The 17,248-nt window shown below is 43.7% G+C and overlaps 1 protein-coding gene across 8 annotated transcripts in view; it reads right to left on the bottom strand.

Annotated features, from left to right (window-relative positions):
- The window catches only part of IFNAR2 (interferon alpha and beta receptor subunit 2), a 42,482-nt gene extending 34,739 nt beyond the window's left edge, over positions 1–7,743 (bottom strand). For 6 of the 8 annotated variants that reach the window (XM_054249030.2, XM_054249031.2, XM_054249029.2 and 3 more), the window contains exon 1: positions 7,046–7,316. In XM_054249030.2, coding sequence (XP_054105005.1) covers positions 7,046–7,080 — 35 coding nt within the window. In that variant the 5' untranslated portion in view covers positions 7,081–7,316. Of the gene's footprint in view, positions 1–7,045; positions 7,317–7,449 lie in introns of those variants that run through there. The other 2 variants (XM_008986608.5, XM_078358733.1) reach the window with 1 other exon arrangement.
- Positions 7,744–17,248: the final 9,505 nt, after the last annotated feature.

Raw genomic sequence — 17,248 nt, 5'->3', positions numbered from 1 at the left:
CAAAGAAGAAAGTAACACTCATCCTTATTCTTACCATCCAGCATCAACAATTGTGAACATCTTGGCATATTTGATTCTAGTGTATTTTTCAAATATCTTTCTTTTTCCTTCTGTAAGAACTATTACTATCATTAACATTAGGTGTACATAATCCCATACATAGATCTTTCCATGCATACACACACACACACACACACACACACACACACACACACACACAGTGTTTCTGTTTAATGTTACTTGGGAAAAAAACTAAAATGAAGCTAAGAAAGTTGTTTATACTTTCTTATGGACAAAATTTTTAAATGTCAGTGTGCCAGATCGAATCACAGGAAGAGCAGGACTAAAGGAACTACAAGCTGTTAGCCCTTCCTGAATTTGGAATTTTGTTGAAGTTAATGTTTCCATGGAAGAACTGCAGAAATTAAGAAGAACTCAGATATATCACTTATTTTGGCCATTGGATACAGTTTTGGATGATAGTATTGGCTGTGCTGTCTGGTTTGCTTCTAGAGGAATTGGTCAGTTAGTGGCCCCGGATGGAGTGAAATCGTATCAGAGCAATGCAAAGGTAGTTCTCACTGGAATTGGTGCAGATGAGCAACTTGCAGGTTATTCTCGTCATCGCGTTTGCTTTCAGTCACATGGGCTGCAAGGATTGAATAAGGAAACAATGATGGAACTGGGTCGAATTTCTTCTAGAAATCTTGGTCGTGATGACAGAGTTATTGGTGATCATGGAAAAGAAGCAAGATTTCCTTTCCTGGATGAAAACGTCGTCTCCTTTCTAAATTCTCTACCAGTTTGGGAAAAAGCAAACTTGACTTTACCCCGAGGAATTGGTGAGAAACTAATTTTACGCCTTGCAGCTGTGGAACTTGGTCTTGCAGCCTCAGCTCTTCTGCCCAAACGGGCCATGCACTTTGGATCAAGAGTTGCAAAAATGGAAAAAAAGTAATGAAAAGGCATCTGATAAATGTGAACAGCTCCAAATCATTTCCTTAGAAAATCTTTCTACTGAAAAGGAGACTAAATTGTAATGTGATTCACAATGTAACTATGTTTATATAAAAGTAAAAATACGCTGCTGCTTTATTGTTGTATAATATAGTAGTTTTACAGTTAAAAAAAAAAAGAAATAAAAGTATTTTGATAGAGGAAAGCCTTATGAGGAAGCCCAGTGAATTCAGCTGAAAAAGATTAAGTCAAGTGGAAAGAAGCTGTTGTGGAGGACAAGCAAAACAGAATCAAAGCATTAGAACCACTGGGGTCCCAGATGTAGAGAAGTCAATAAATGGGACAGAAAATTCTAATAAAGATAGGTCCAAAGAAAGCTCATTGAAATGAAGAAAAATTGATCTGTAGGCCAAAGGAATGTGCCATGCTCCCGAAAATGTCAGATGGGCATATGGAAGCACCAAGATATCTTAAACTATTTAAATTCAAAGAAAAACAATTGTTTAGGAATCTAAGAAGAAAAAGGAAAGGAGGGATAAACAAAATCAAGCTGGCCTCAAACTTCAGTGCAGCACTAAATGCCAGACTGTGATGGTTATGAGGGAACAGTTAGTTCCAAGAGAAAGAAACTTTTCCCAGTGGGGGAGGGGGTATTTTTCCAGAACAAAGGGACTTCAGCACCCATGAACCCTTTTTGGAAAAACAAAAACTTACTGGGTAATAAAATTCAGGAAATAGCAAATTAAGAGATAAAGAACTTTAGAGAATGGTAAAAAGACTCTGTTGAGTATTCTATTTAAGTATAGAATTAATACACCTGTAGAAATTGTGCGTAGAATAGAAGGGGATTGTTACAAATCTAGACGAAAATATACAGAAAAAAAAAGAGAAGTTGGGGAGGAAGATGGAAGAAGTATCAGGATACCAATATTCTCTTCTTTCAAAGAATGGAATAGTAAATATGATATACAATTAAAAGGTGCTCAGGAGGCTGAGGCAGGAGAATTGCTTGAACCTGGAAGGCGGAGGTTGCAGTGAGCTGACATTGTGCCAGTGTACTCCAGCCTGGGCAACAGAGCAAGACTCCATCTTAAAAAAAAATAAAAATAAAAGGTGCTATGTTAATATATAATACTGCAACTTTATCCAATATATTTTTGCTCTCAGACAGCGTTTCTGTTTGGTCTGCAAGAAAGAATATATTGCTGTTCTGTTGTTGCCTATATACTTTCCTATTCTTTTTAAGGTTAGAAAGTTCATCCACAACATTTTTTTGTTCTTTAATCTTGCTGCTAAGATCCTCCTTGTGTGGGGTCCAATTGTCGGTGGGGATCAGCACAGAGCTGTCCTCTGGGCGCGTCCCTCGGTTGGGCATTTCCACCCAGCACGAGACAGGCGGGATGCTCAGCACTGAAGGAGCCTACAGCATCAGCCAAGGCGCATGCGCGCGTCCAGCCACGCTCACCCTTTTCCCGCGAGTGTTCTAAAATACTTTTATTTCTACAACCATCTGATCTTTGACAAACCTGACAAAAACAAGCAATGGGGAAAGGATTCCCTGTTTAATAAATGGTGTCGGGAAAACTGGCTAGCCATGTGCAGAAAGCAGAAACTGGACCCCTTCCTGACACCTTACACTAAAATTAACTCCAGATGGATTAAAGACTTAAACGTAAGACCTAACACCATAAAAACCCTAGAAGAAAATCCAGGCAAAACCATTCAGGACATAGGAGTAGGCAAGGACTTCATGAACAAAACACCAAAAGCATTGGCAACAAACGCCAAAATAGACAAATGGGACCTAATCAAACTCCACAGCTTCTGCACAGCAAAAGAAACAGTCATTAGAGTGAATCGGCAACCAACAGAATGGGAAAACATTTTTGCAATCTACCCACCTGACAAAGGGCTGATATCTAGAATCTACAAAGAACTAAAACAGATTTACAAGAAAAAAACAAGCCCATTCAAAAGTGGGTGAAGGATATGAACAGACACTTTACAAAAGAAGATATACATGAGGCCAACAAACATGAAAAAATGCTCATTATTCCTGGTCATCAGAGAGATGCAAATCAAAACTACGTTGAAATACCATCTCACACCAGTTAGAATGGCAATCATTAAAAAATCTGGAGACAACAGATGCTGGAGAGGATGTGGAGAAATAGGAACACTTGTACACTCTTGGTAGGAGTGTAAATTAGTTCAACCATTGTGGAAGACAGTGTGGCAATTCCTCAAGGACCTAGAAATAGAAATTCCATTTGACCCAGCAATCCCATTACTGAGTATATATCCAAAGGATTGTAAATCATTCTACTATAAGGACACATGCACATGAATGTTCATTGCAGCACTGTTTACAATAGCAAAGACCTAGAACCAACCCAAATGCCCATCAATGATAGACTGGACAAGGAAAATGTGGCACATATACACCATGGAATATTATGCAGCCATCAAAAACGATGAGTTCGTGTCCTTTGTAGGTACATGGATGAATCTGGAAACCATCATTCTCAGCAAACTCAAACAAGAACAGAAAATCAAACACCGAATGTTCTCACTCATAGGTGAGTGTTGAACAATGAGAACACATGGACACAGGGAGGGGAACATCACACACTGGGGTCTGTCGGGGGGAAGCAGGGGAGGGACAGTAGGGAGTGGGGAGATGGGGAGAGAGCATGGGGAGAAATGCCAGATATAGGTGATGGGAAGGAAGGCAGCAAATCACACTGCCACATGTGTACTTATGCAACAATCTTGCATGTTCTTCACATGTACCCCAAAACCTAAAATGCAGTAAAAAGTTTTCATCATCACACATACATGTATACTTATTCTGTATAAGTGTTTCTATATACACTTCAACAATGTAAAAAAAATGCTTTTATTTCAGCAGGTATTTCTCCTGTTCTTTTTCCTATTTATTCTGTCACTATGTTTTCATGGTCTTCAATTTCTTCCTTTAGGTCTGCAATCTCCCTTTTCATCTCCAATTTACAATTTTCTCATCTTCGAGTTTATTTTATTGGATTTATATTTTTATCAAGTTGTTGTACAGTGTAAGGCAATGGTAATGAATTTCTTCTGTTCCAAGTGCAGTTTGTTTTTAGTAAGATGCCTTGCAAACCATGTCGTTCTTTCCTTTCCTCCCTACCCCCGCTTACCATTTCTGTTCACTTTGCTGGTGCTAGGTTGCCTTTAGTACCCCCTACTGATATGGCAGAGTGAAACCTTAACTTCCTTTTTACACTGGTCTGATTCCAGTTTGTTAGGTAAAGCCTGGGCAACTGCTCTAGCCCAGAAAGTTGAAGCCCAGAGGACTTTCCCCTATCGCACTCACCTCCAGCCAGCATAAAGGGCCCACTGCTCCTTTGTCAGAAAAGAAAAAAAGCAAAGTATGCTGAGATTCAGTTTCCTTTTTTTTTTTTTTTGAAAACAAGGACAAGATCAGTTTCCTTCTTTCCTATTTATTACAGAGAATTCTCAAGCTTTTGATGACTCACCACTATAGTTTCTGGTGGTTGAGACATACTTGAATTTTAAATATATTTTTTAAGCTTGAGAATTAGAAACAAATTAATGAAAACCAATGACACTGCTGATGGGTATCTCCACATACCATTTGGTAAAACCCTGGCTTGTGGCATAACTTGTTTTCTTGTTGGGCCCAGAGAAAATTTTTGGTGGTTCTGAACTTCTCTCCATCATACACACCTCACTTTTCCCCCTTTTGTTTTCTCTTTTCTGTACCTCTAAGTCAGCCAACCCTCTCTGCCAGCTCCCTGTTTTTCCTTTACTCTTCTCTGAATTGCATACTCCCCAGTTTCATTCTTCCAAAGGAGGAATAAGGACCCTCAGAGACAGTGCTGTCAAGCTCTACTCTCCCTAATGTTTCACAAATCATAAAATGCACATTTTTTTTCTTTTTTGAGACGGTGTTTCGCTCTTGTTACCCAGGCTGGAGTGCAATGGCGCGATCTCAGCTCACTGCAACCTCCGCCTCCTGGGTTCAGGCAATTCTCCTGCCTCAGCCTCCCGAGTAGCTGGGATTACAGGCACGCGCCACCATGCCCAGCTAATTTTTTGTATTTTTAGTAGAGACGGGGTTTCACCATGTTGAACAGGATGGTCTCGATCTCTTGACCTCGTGATCCACCTGCCTCGGCCTCCCAAAGTGTTGGGATTACAGGTGTGAGCCACCGCACCCGGTCCTAAAATGCACATTTTTTTTAACATTCGAGCATTTCTGAAATGAGAATGCTTTGTACAGTGGCATGGCATAGCACGATTGACAGTGTTTTTTTTCTTACTTGATTACATAAAATGAAAGTGCATCTAATAAGTAATGGCATTTTAGTTTGGGTTTTAGCACTGATAAACATGATGATTGAGCCTGTAATCCCAGCACTTTGGGAGGCTGAGGCAGGCTGATCACTTGAGGTCAGGAGTTCCAGACCAGCTTGGATAACATAGCAAAAATCCCATCTCTACTAAAAATACAAAAATTAGCCAGGCATAGTAGCGCACTCCTGCAATCTCAGCTACTCAGGAGGAGACAAGAGAATCCCTCGAACCTGGGAGGGGGAGGTTGCAGTGAGCTGAGATTGTACCACTGCACTCCACCCTGGGTGACAGAGTAAGACTCGGTCAAAAACCAAACCAAACCAAAACAAAAACCATGATGATTGGTAATGGAAGATGATACATATGATTGACTCAAACAGTCTGAAGGTTTATAAAAGTAGCAGGAAAATGAGTCCAATGTGGCTTTGAGCTGAGAGTGTGATCCATGGAATATATGTTTTAATAAATGCTTCACTTCTAAGACAGTACCTCTGGGGTTATGGTCCTTTTCATACTATTTTTTGAAATGATTTTTTTTGGCCTGATGTGGTGGCTCACACCTGTAATCCCAGCACTTTGGGAGGCCAGGGCGGGCAGATCACGTCAAGAGATCCAGAGCATACTGCCAACATGATGAAACCCTGTCTCTACTAAAAATACAAAAATTAGCTGGGCATGGTGGCACGTGCCTGTAGCCCCAGCTACTCGGGAGGCTTGAACCCAGGAAGTGGAGGTTGCGGTGAGCCGAGATCGCGCCACTGCACTTCAGTCTGGTAATAATAAAATGAAATAAATGCTTTTAGACAAATCAGCACTGACAAATCATGTGAACCAAACTCAGATTTTCTTTTAACTTTTCAAATAAATACATGAGAAACTTTTGAGGAAATATAGGTAATAAAAATGAGTCATGCAGATTTTTGATCATCTAAAATGGTGGAAAACAACTTTACGAACAATAGAACTTACAAGTTCAAGTCATGTCCTGAGACAAACAGATAAAGCCTTACCTGCTATGCCCTAATTGCAAGCAAAGTTGATCAGGCATTTTCCTTAGGGTGGATTTTGATAGGGTCTCTGCACAGGTGGATTTGGGGTGGGTGGAGAGGATACTTAGAAACCTTGACAAGCAGTGGGACTTAGCACCTGGGCCAGTTAGCACACGAGGGAAACTCCAGGGTTCCCAGAGTCAGCTCCAGCATCTCCCACCATTCACTCCACACTCAAGCACGCTATGTTAGTTTCTAAAACTTCTTGCCAAACAAAAGAAGGAAATTTAAAAAAATAATAAATGAAAGAAGTGGGAATACTCAGAATCAATAAAACCATCGCTAACTAAACAAACGGGCTGATGGAGTCAACTCGCTACTGCGTGTAACGGACTGATTTGCTAGGGGTTGAAACGTGAGTGCTAATCGCCTCCACGCAGTCGCGGAGTATCTTCCCAGTATCTCCCCTTTCCGACCCCGGGAGGGTGCACCCCTCTGTCACCGCGGCCACGTCCCCTCGCCTTCCCCCTCCTGCCTCCACGCAGCGGATCCGGAGGGTCGTAGGCCACTCCAGCCCTGGCTGCCTTCGGTGACCCCGACGCGGGTCCGAGGGGGCTAAGCCCAGGGGGCCTCACGGGGCGGGCTAGAGATCCCGAACCCGAGCCCCGGGAGGGTGAGCAGGTTTTTCAAGGTAGGATGGACCTGGAGGAACGCGACCCTCAAACTTAGCACGGACTCACATCTTGCAATGGCAAGTGCCCGGTGTCCCGGGCATCCTGGTGCGGTGGGGTGGGACGTGGAGGGGCGCAGAGCCGGGGGCAACGAAAGCGGCTCCCAGCAGGGGCGACGCGTGGAGGGCGCGGGGCAGGGCCGAGGGCAGCAGCCCGCGAGCGGCCGCGGGGTGAAGAGCGGCGGGCGCCCCGGGGCCACTCGGAGGGGTCCTGGGGTCGCAGGCGCCGCGCGGGAAGAGAGGAAGGGAGCGCGAGTCGCATCCTCGGGACGCGGGGGGAGGGCAGGAAGGGCAGGAAGGGGAGGAGTCGGGGAGAGCGAGAGGGAACTGGAGGGGATTCCGGGAATCGCGGCGTTTGCCTTCCAGTCAGCGGCCCTAGCGCTGCGCTCCCGCGTCCCCGTCTAGCCGCGTTACCTTTGCAGCTCTCGCCTCGCGGCTCCCGAGAGATGCCAGCCTCGCGCCCTAGCCGCGCCCGGCTCCGGGACAGGACGCTCGCGGTCGGGCTGCGCCCGGCGGTCGGCCTCTCGGACGGAGGCGGCGTGCGGGGGACAAACGCTGGCCGTGCGGCTGGGTGTGGCCCGCGGATTTCGCTAGGGGAGATGTTCGGTTCGCCTGGGGATTCCTCCCCGCGGGGAAGAAAGGTCTTTAGTGCTGGTGCGAGAGCCGAGCGCCAGCCGGCAAGTAGAGCTCCGGGCGCCCGGGACCCGCGCGGGGGCGGGGCCGAGCGGGGGCGGAGCCGAGCGGGGGCGGGGCCGAGCAGGGCTGGAGGCGGGGCCGGAGCAGCGGACCGGGTGGGAGAATACAAACAAGGTCCCGTCGTTTACAAGCGCCTGCTGTCTATTGTCAGCTCCTAACCAATCCTCCGTTCGGCCGAGAAGGCTCCATAGGGGAAGGGATAAATAATTTGGGGCTGTTTTGTTTACTGCAGCATCCTCTGGGGCTAGTGTCTGGCATTTAGAAGACACTCAAAAACATGAGTGAATGAATGAATGAATGAACGAACTAAAGAGTGAATGGGTTCTCTCCTGGCTCCCTCACTTATTAGTTGTATAAACCTCCACGATTATAATTCTCCAACCAGTAAAACGAGGATAAAAATATCTACCATTGAGTAAGTGTAAATATTTAAAACAGTCTCCGTTTTAGATTCTCCTCCCTTCTCTGTGGGTCTCTCCTCCATACTCCTACCCTTCCCTCAACCCCCCACTGAACAACGTATTTCAGGATAGACGGAAAGACAGATATTCTTCATGTTTGTCTACCTGTTATTTATGGCCTGTCAGCTTCCAAAATAGACTCTGAGGCTGGGCGCAGTGGCTCACACCTGTAATCCCAACACTTTGGGAAGCCGAGGCAGATGGATCACTTGAGGCCAAGAGTTCAAGACCAGCTTGGCCAACGTGGTGAAACCCCGTCTCTACTACAAATACAAAAAAACTGGGCGTAGGGGCGGGCGCCTGTAATCCCAGTTACTCAGGAGCCTGAGGCAGTAGAATAGCTTGAACCTGGGAAGTGGAGGTAGCAGTGAGCTGAGATTGCACCATTGCACTCCAGCCTGGGTGACAAGAGTGAAACTTCGTCTCAAAACAACAACAACAAAAACCCAAAACCCAAAATAGGCTATGAGGGAGATTTCAAGTAAAATGTATGTATATTCTAAACATTACAGCTACTAAAATGGAAATGTTAATGTCTTTTTTGAAGGAGAGGGGGAAAAAAATACACTGACCACCTAAATGATTTTAACTGAATATTCAATCTCACTTTTAGCTTTCTGGCCTTGTAGGAAAGGGAGGAAAAGGATGTTTCATACTTTTTGTAGATGGAAAAAAATGAGCCTTTTAATCTATGAAGTCAACTAACATTTGCTCATACTTCTTTAAGGCTAGGCACAGGGGTCATCATAAAGAGCATGTCACAGTCCTGCCTCTCATGTGACCCTTGGCATAATTCCCACCAGTCCCCTAAGATCTGAAGGGAATTCATCTAGGATCCTATTCCTTATAAGAGACATTCAATACTGAAAATATTTTTAGAAAATTTGCAGAAATAGGCTCTGAAAATGGGGGAAATCCAATACCAAACTCCATGTGCCACACGCACTCTTTTATATAAACATATATATTAATATAAAACTATATCAAAATGTTAACTATGACTTATTGCAGATGGGATGATAGTAGGTGATTTTTATTTTGTTTCCTTTCCAAACATTCTACAGTAAATATCTTGCTTATATTATTAGGAAAAAAAGTTTTAAAAACAAATGTAGTCTATCCCAATATGTGAAGAGCTTGGAAGTTGTCACTCCACTCCCCACAACAAAAGAAAAGCTGGCCATATTGAAGATCAACAACTCTTCTTGTTTTGATATCAGTGAATCGAGTCACAGGGCAAACTACAAAAACTGGAGAGACAGACAAATGAGAAGAATCACAGATTAGAAGCCTCTGAAATCATAGCAAAACTTGAATTATAATTGACTAATTGCTGGAGACTGAGTGTGGACTAGCTTGAGAGTTAAACACTGTTGGTTACTCAGTCTTAGTGGGATACTCCCCCACTTGCTTGAGGTTTAACTCCAAGAAGGTCTACCAAGTTCTTGTGGTAAAGACCACAGAAAAAACCCTGTCTGGCCAGTGGGAGGGGATAAATAACCATTTTGAGTTATGCCCAGAGTGTTCTGTAAAAAAAACACTTTCCTCAAGGAGAATTACATTACCGGAGCCTAAACTGACCTAGCAGAAGGGCAATTCGACATCTCAGCCCCCTGTAGCCTTCCTGTCTATCATGACTGAAGGAAAAAAGCAAAGGCTAAGAAACTTCTCTGAGGATCAGAACCCAGAGACTCAGGCACATGAAGTGAATCCCTAGGATTCAATCATAAGATTGTAGAATGTTTTGCCTCCATAGTATCTTACCACCAGATCAACAGGACTCTGTGGTATAATAAACAGTGGATTACAACTCCATTTAAGAAGGCATTTCTAGGAACCAAAGACAATGGAGGAGACAAAAACGAGGACACTAGATAAAAGGAAAGCCTCTCACACCTCCAACTACAGCAAACATTCAACAGCCCAATTCTTAGCAGATAAACATAACACCTCATCCTAAAGGATCATTTGTCTCAGCTCCCATGACCTGATATGTTCTATCTAGCTTTTACCAAAAAATTACAAGGCATGCTGAAAGGCAGACAACTCTAAGCACAATTGGAAGAGACAAAGCAAGCTTAGAAATAAGACTCAGAGATGGACGAGAATTTACAAATCAGACCAGGAATTTAAAATCACAATGATTGCTACGCTAAGGGTTTTGTGCTATAGAAAAATATCTGACTTGGTTCCCACCCAGAGCTCCTAAATCCCCTGTAATTTCCTGAATAACAGGGGTGATACAAGTTATAATGAGGCTACTCTTGGTGGGCCCCTGGATAGCTTTTGGATGGAGGCTGGTCACCAAGAAGACCAAGCTTTATAATCAATAAAGCCTGGAACTTTCAGCTGTATACCTTCCACTCCAACCTCCAGGAAGGAGAGAGGGACTGGAGATTGAGTTAATAATCAATCATGCCTACATGATGTAACCTCCACAAATAACCCCTGAACAACAAATAGAGTTTGAAGAGCTTCTGGGTTGGTGAACACATTAAGGTTCTGGGAGGGTGGTGCCCTTAGGGCATGGAAGCTCCATGCTCCTTTCCCCCCATACCTTGTCCTACTTATCTCCTCCACTTGGCTGTTCCTGAGTTGTATCTTTTATATAAACCGGTAATAGTAAGTAAAGTGCTTTCCTGAGTTTGTGAGTATCTGTAGGGGTTTTTTTTTTTTTAGATGTTCTTTATCAGGTTGAGAATAACTGTTCAAAATAATAATAGCAGCAACATATTGGGTGATTATAGCTAATGAATAAGTAAAATGTATAATAGCAATGTTGTAAGGGTTGAGAGGGAGATATTGGGAATACTCTCTTCTAAGATACCTGTGTGCTACCTGTGAATTAATATATTGTTATTTGAAAATGGACTTAGATTAGTTATAATGTATATTGCAAACTCTAGGGCAGTCACTAAAGATTTGTTAGAAAGAAGTATAATTAATGTGATGGTTAATATTGAGTGTCAACTTGATTGGGTTGAAGGATGTAAAGTATTGTTCCTGGGTATATCTGTGAAGGTGTTGCCTAAGGAGATTAAAATTTGAGTCAGTGAACTGGGAAAGGCAGATCCACCCCCAACATGGGTAGGCACCATCTAATCAGCTGCCAGTAAGACCAAAATACAAACAGGCAGAAGGATGTGGAAAGACTAGACTGGCTAAATCTTCTGGCCTCCATCTTTCTCCCCTGCTGGATCTTCCTACCCTTGAACATCAAACTCTAGCTCATAATAATGTATCAGTATTGGCTCATCAATTGTAAGAAATATACCACATAATGGCAAGATATTAATATAGGTGCAACTGTGGTAGGGGAGGGGAGTATATGGGAAATCTCTGAACTATATGTTCAATTTTTCTGTAAATGAGGTTTATTATTTTAAATGCACATTTGTTCATTAAGTCAGTTAATATTTACTTATTGCTACTCCTGCCAAGCACTGTTGTAGGTGTTGGAGAGAGCATGGTGTATGACACAGACCAAGTCTCTGCTCTCTCATGGGACTTATATTCTAGTGGGGGATGGTGGGACTGACACAAACCCATGAGTGAACAAGATAATTTCAGAGTGACATGAAGACAGAGTAACCAGGTGGTTAGAAGGGAGTGCCTGGGAGAGCTACCTGGGACAAGCCGATCTGGAAGGACCTCACTCAGTTAAGGCGTCTGGACAGAGACTTGAACAATGGAAAGCCTAGCGCCCAGAATTCCAAGAAGACCAGGCTAGAAGAAGAACAAATGCTAAAGTCCAAAAGGCTCTGGAACTGGCACCAGTTAGGGATGGAAAGGAAGGAGTCCACTGTGGAATCATGGATGACTTGTACTCGTGGGCTTGAGCCATGGGCTGGATGGTGATATCGTGAATTGACCTGGGAAAGACCAAGAAACCCTCTAGGGTTGGAGGATGGAAATGAAATGTCAAGAAAGCAGTGTGAGAATCCTAAGGCCTGTGAGTGGGCACAGCGAGGTGGGTAGCCATGCCAGCAGAATTGGGGGAGCCATGGAGGTCCATCATGGTTGACAGAACCTGAACACAACCTAAACCTGGCATGATCATTGGGCAAAGGGGGCATCCATCAGTGAAAGTTGCTTGGCACAGGGGGTTGGAGCATGATGAAGTCCTGCAGTGTGAGGGTGGCATCCACATGGGGTAGTGGGGTGGGGCCCACTGTGAGACTCAGAACCTGAGAGGATTGAGGAGGAAATTCTCATAGGGGCAGCCTGGAGTGGGGTCTTGAGGCCCAAATGTGTTGAAGAGGGCATCTCTGCTGGGAAGAAGATGGCAGCAGGAATGGGAGAGTGGTTGCACATGGGTGATTGATAAAAATACACATATAGTAAGGATAATGGGTGCTAGGGTTCTCATTGTCTGAGAGGGAAGTTACAAGTGTTGAAAGGGAGAAACTAGAACTAACCCTATAGTATGGGGTTGGAATTGGAGGTGTTGATGTGAACTCATGATTTTCTATAAATAGATAGATGGATGGATAGATGAACAGATAGGATAGATAGATACAGGATAGGCCAGGTGCAGTGGCTCATGCCTGAAATTACAGCACTTTGGGAGGCTGAGGTGGGTGGATCGCTCGAGTCCAGGGGTTTCAGACCACCCTGGGCAACATGACAAAAACACATCTCTACCAGAAATACATACCTGGGGTCCCAGCTATTCGGAAGGCTGAGGTGGGAGGATCACTGAGCCTGGGAGGTCAAGACTTCAATGAACCACTACACTCTAGCCTAGGCAACAGAGCGGTAACCTCTCAAAAAAAGCAAAAAGGGGAACGATCCAAGATGGCCGATCGCTAACAACCCGGGATTGCAGCTCTCAGGGAAGGTGCGGAGAACTAGAGGATGCCACACTTTCAGACAAATTCTGGTCGCTCACGGAGCAGAAGATCCCCCAGTGGAGGAAACACACGGGTGGCCAGCGCGACTCTCGTGGCCGGCGCAGCGGTTCCGCCGGCACCTCGGCACAGCAGCTCTCAGAGCAGAGTAAACAGGTTCGGAGGACCCACAAGTGCCCCCAGCATGACACCAGAGCCCGGCGCGGCAGCTGTGATGGCACCTCAGCGCGGCAGCGCTCGGCACAGAGTAAACGGGACCGGTTCCCCTTCTGACCTGAGGTTTGGAGCCCCAGGAAGGCAGAGTCGCCTACTACGGACACAAGAAGGAAGCCAGACAGGAGAATCCTGGGCAGAAAAGCACCATCAGTTTTAACGCTGCTGCTCTGGCCCTGGGAACTAACAACCTGGACATCCACTCAAGAGACCTAATCTGAAAGTTGGTAATTTCAAAGACGACAGGAGGATAAATTTACAATGACGGGAAGAAACCAGCATAAAAAAGCTGAGAATACTCAAAGTCAGAACGCCTCTCCCTCTAAAGATGATCACAGTTCCACATCAACAATGGAACAAGGCTTGATGGAGAATGAGCGCATCCTGATGACAGAATCACTCTTCAAGGAATGGATAATAACAAACTTCGGTGAGGTAAAAGAACATGTTGTAGCCCAACGTAAAGAAACTAGGAACTTTGAAAAAAGGTTTGATGAAATCCTATCGAGAATAGACAACTTAGAGAGGAGTATAAGTGAATTAATGGAACTGAAGAATACAATACAGGAACTCCGAGAAGTATGCACAGGTTTAAACACTCGAATTGTTCAAGCAGAAGAAGGGATATCAGAGGTCAAAGTCCAACTTAATGAAATAAAATGTGAAGAAAAGATTAGAGAAAAAAGGATAAAAAGGAATGAGCAAAGTCTCCAAGAAATGTGGGACTATGTGAAAAGACCAAATTTACGTTTGATAGGTGTACCTGAATGCAACGGAGAGAATGAATCCAGGCTGGAAAATACCCTTCAGGACATTATTCAGGAAAATTTTCCTAAACTAGCAAAGCAGGGCAACATTCAACCCCAGGTAATACAGAGAACACCACAAAGATATTCCTCAAGAAGAGCAACCCCAAGGCACATAATCGTTAGATTCACCAGGGTTGAAACGAAGGAGAAAATACTAAGGGCAGCCAGAGAGAAAGGTCAGGTTACCCACAAAGGCAAGCCTATCAGACTTACAGCAGATCTCTCAGCAGAAACTCTACAAGCCAGAAGAGAGTGGGGGCCAATATTAAACATCCTCAAAGAACAGAACCTTCAGCCCAGAATTTCATATCCAGCCAAACTAAGCTTCACAACTGAAGGAAAAATAAAATCTTTTATAAACAAGCAAGAACTCAGAGATTTTATTACCACCAGGCCTGCTTTACAAGAGCTTCTGAAAGAAACATTACACATAGAAAGAAACAACCATTATTAGCCTTTCTAAAAATACACCAAAAAGTAAAAAGCACCAACATAAAGAAGAATTTACACCAACGAATGGATAAAACAGCTGGTCAACATCAAAAGGCAGTAACCCTAAATTTAAACTGACTAAATTCCCCAATCAAAAGACACAGCCAAAACCCAATGGCATGTTACATCCAGACCTGTTTCACATGCAAGGATACACAAAGACTCAAAACAAAGGGATGGAGAAAGATTTACCAACCAAATGGAGAGCAAAAATAAATAATAAATAAATAAAAAGCAGGAGTTGCAATTCTTGTATCAGATAAAATAGATTTTAAAGCAACAAAGATATAGTGGTAAAAGGATCAATGCAACAACAAGAGCTAACGATCCTAACACCCAGATACGAGACTTAGATTCAATGAGACAGAAAATTAATAAGGATATCCAGGACTCGAACTCAGATCCGGAACAAGTAAACTTAATAAATATTTATAGAGCTCTCCACTTCAAATACACAAAATATGCATTCTTGTCAATACCACATCACACCTACCCATAAGTTTAAATGAAACATTGATTGGCCATTATTAATACCCAATTTTTTTCAAAATAAAGCAATATTTCCATTTACTCTCCCTCTTTCTCTTCCTCTTTCTTCCTCTCCTTTACTTATTTTTTTTTTCTTTTTCTTTCCTTCTCTCAAAAAAAAAAAAAAAAAAAGAAATCAACTTGTAAACCTCTAGATCCAGGTCGGCAATGTCTCTTTCATTGCTTGATTTCCTTCCTTCCCTTCCCTCCCTCCCTCCCTCCCCGCTTCCTCCCTTCCTTCCTTCCTTCATCCCTTCCTTCCTCCCTACCGTCCTTCTTCCCGCCCTTCCTGCCTTCCTCCCCCCCCAAAAAAAAGAAAAAAAAGAGAAAAAGAAATATAGGTAGATACAGAAAAAGACATAAATGTGTGTATATATTTTCCCTCTAACTCTGCCTTCTGAGATATGTGTATGTGTGTGTGCGTGTCCGCGCATGTGTGTGTGCGCCTGTGTGTGTGCGCATGTGTGTGTGCATGCACGCGCGTGTGTGCTTGCATGTGTGTGCATGTGCTCGCGCGCATGCGTGTATATGTGTGCGCGCATGTGCGCCTGCGTGCGCGTGTGTGTATACTTGCGTGTGGTGCGTGTGCGTGTTTGTGCTTACGTGTGTGTGTGTGCATTTCCTCCAGCCCTGTCCCCTGCAAAACCTGACAACACTTCGACAGCAATGAACACACCTAGCTTCTTGATCTTCAATTCTAAATATAGAATCAAAAGGAACTGGATTCCTTGCAAAAGGAATTGGATGGATTCTTTGGAGAAATGACTGATTCCAGGGTATAGGCAGGCAAAGTACAAGGTAAATTTGAACTCTTTATTCAGGAAGGCAAGGAAGTACTTAAAAAGTGTTGGGGCCGTGTCAAAAGGACTGGCCAAAACAGGGACAATTTGAGAAATCATGCTGGTGGTGGGATATAACCCTGAATAAAAAGGAAAATCATGAGTCCACATTTGTGGTTTCCTTTTTAAACAGTGAATAAATAACAAGTTTGATGAAGAACACTATATTTACATAGTCTCAATGTGTCTCATCACAAAGATACTTGTTAATTACAAAGGGGAAAAGAATACAGTAGTAAACATTAAAGTGGAACTTCATCAATAATGAGACAAAGCAGAACTGTGCACCATGCGACAGGAAGTGATGAAAAGAAGACAGCACCTCATCTGTGATGCCCTTAGCCCTCTTCATCTGTTCTTTGTTTTTGACTTTTTTGTTTTTGTTTTTGAGACAGAGTCTTGCTCTCTTGCCTGGGCTAGAGTGCAATGGCGTGACCTCGGCTCACTGCAACCTCCACCTCCTTGGTTCAAACGACTCTCCTGCCTCAGCCTCTCAAGTAGCTGGAATTACAGATGCCCGCCACCATGCCTAGCTAATTTTGATATTTTTAGTAGAGATAGGGTTTCACCATGGTGGTCAGGCTGGTCTCGGACTCCTGACCTCAGGTGATCCACCCACCTTGGCCTCCCAAAGTGCTGGGATTACAGGCGTGAGCCACCATGCCTGGTCTTCATCTGCAACTGCTGGCTTAATGTTCCAGTTCTATGTTGATGATGCACAGATTTATACCTCCATCTCGTACCTTTCTACTGAGGCCTTTCCATGGGGGGAGCCACAGAAGCCCATCACAGGCATCCTGCAAAGTAACTGGCCTGCAGTCTCCGTAAGTATCAAAGTCTTGAAGGTCAAAGTCTGGGGAACCGTTTAGGACTGAAGGAGACTAGAGACATGACCACTACATGTGATTCATGATTCTGAACTGGATCCTTTTACCACAACAGAATGGCAGGTGAAACTTGAAGGGAGTCAGAGGATTAGATGGTATTAATGAATCAAAGTTAATTTTCTGATTTGACGGTGGTATTATAGTTAGGTAGGACAATGTTCTTGTTTGTAGGAAATAAACATAAAAAGTCTTTAGGGGTGATGGGACACCAGGAAATAGCTCAGAAAACAACTTATTTGTGCTGCAGTTCAACTTTTCTGTGAAGTTGATAATGGTTTAAAAGTAACAATGGCCAGGTGTGTTGGCTCATGCCTGTAATCCCAGCACTTTGGGAGGTTGAGGTGGGAGGATCACTTGAGGCCAGAAATTTTCAGCCAGCCGGATCAACATAGTGAGACCCTGTCTCTATAAAAAAATTTAAAAATTAGCCAGACATGG

This window comes from Callithrix jacchus, chromosome 21 (assembly GCF_049354715.1).
Source record: "Callithrix jacchus isolate 240 chromosome 21, calJac240_pri, whole genome shotgun sequence".
Lineage (NCBI taxonomy): Eukaryota > Metazoa > Chordata > Mammalia > Primates > Cebidae > Callithrix > Callithrix jacchus.
This window is presented reverse-complemented; position numbering and strand designations above follow the sequence as displayed.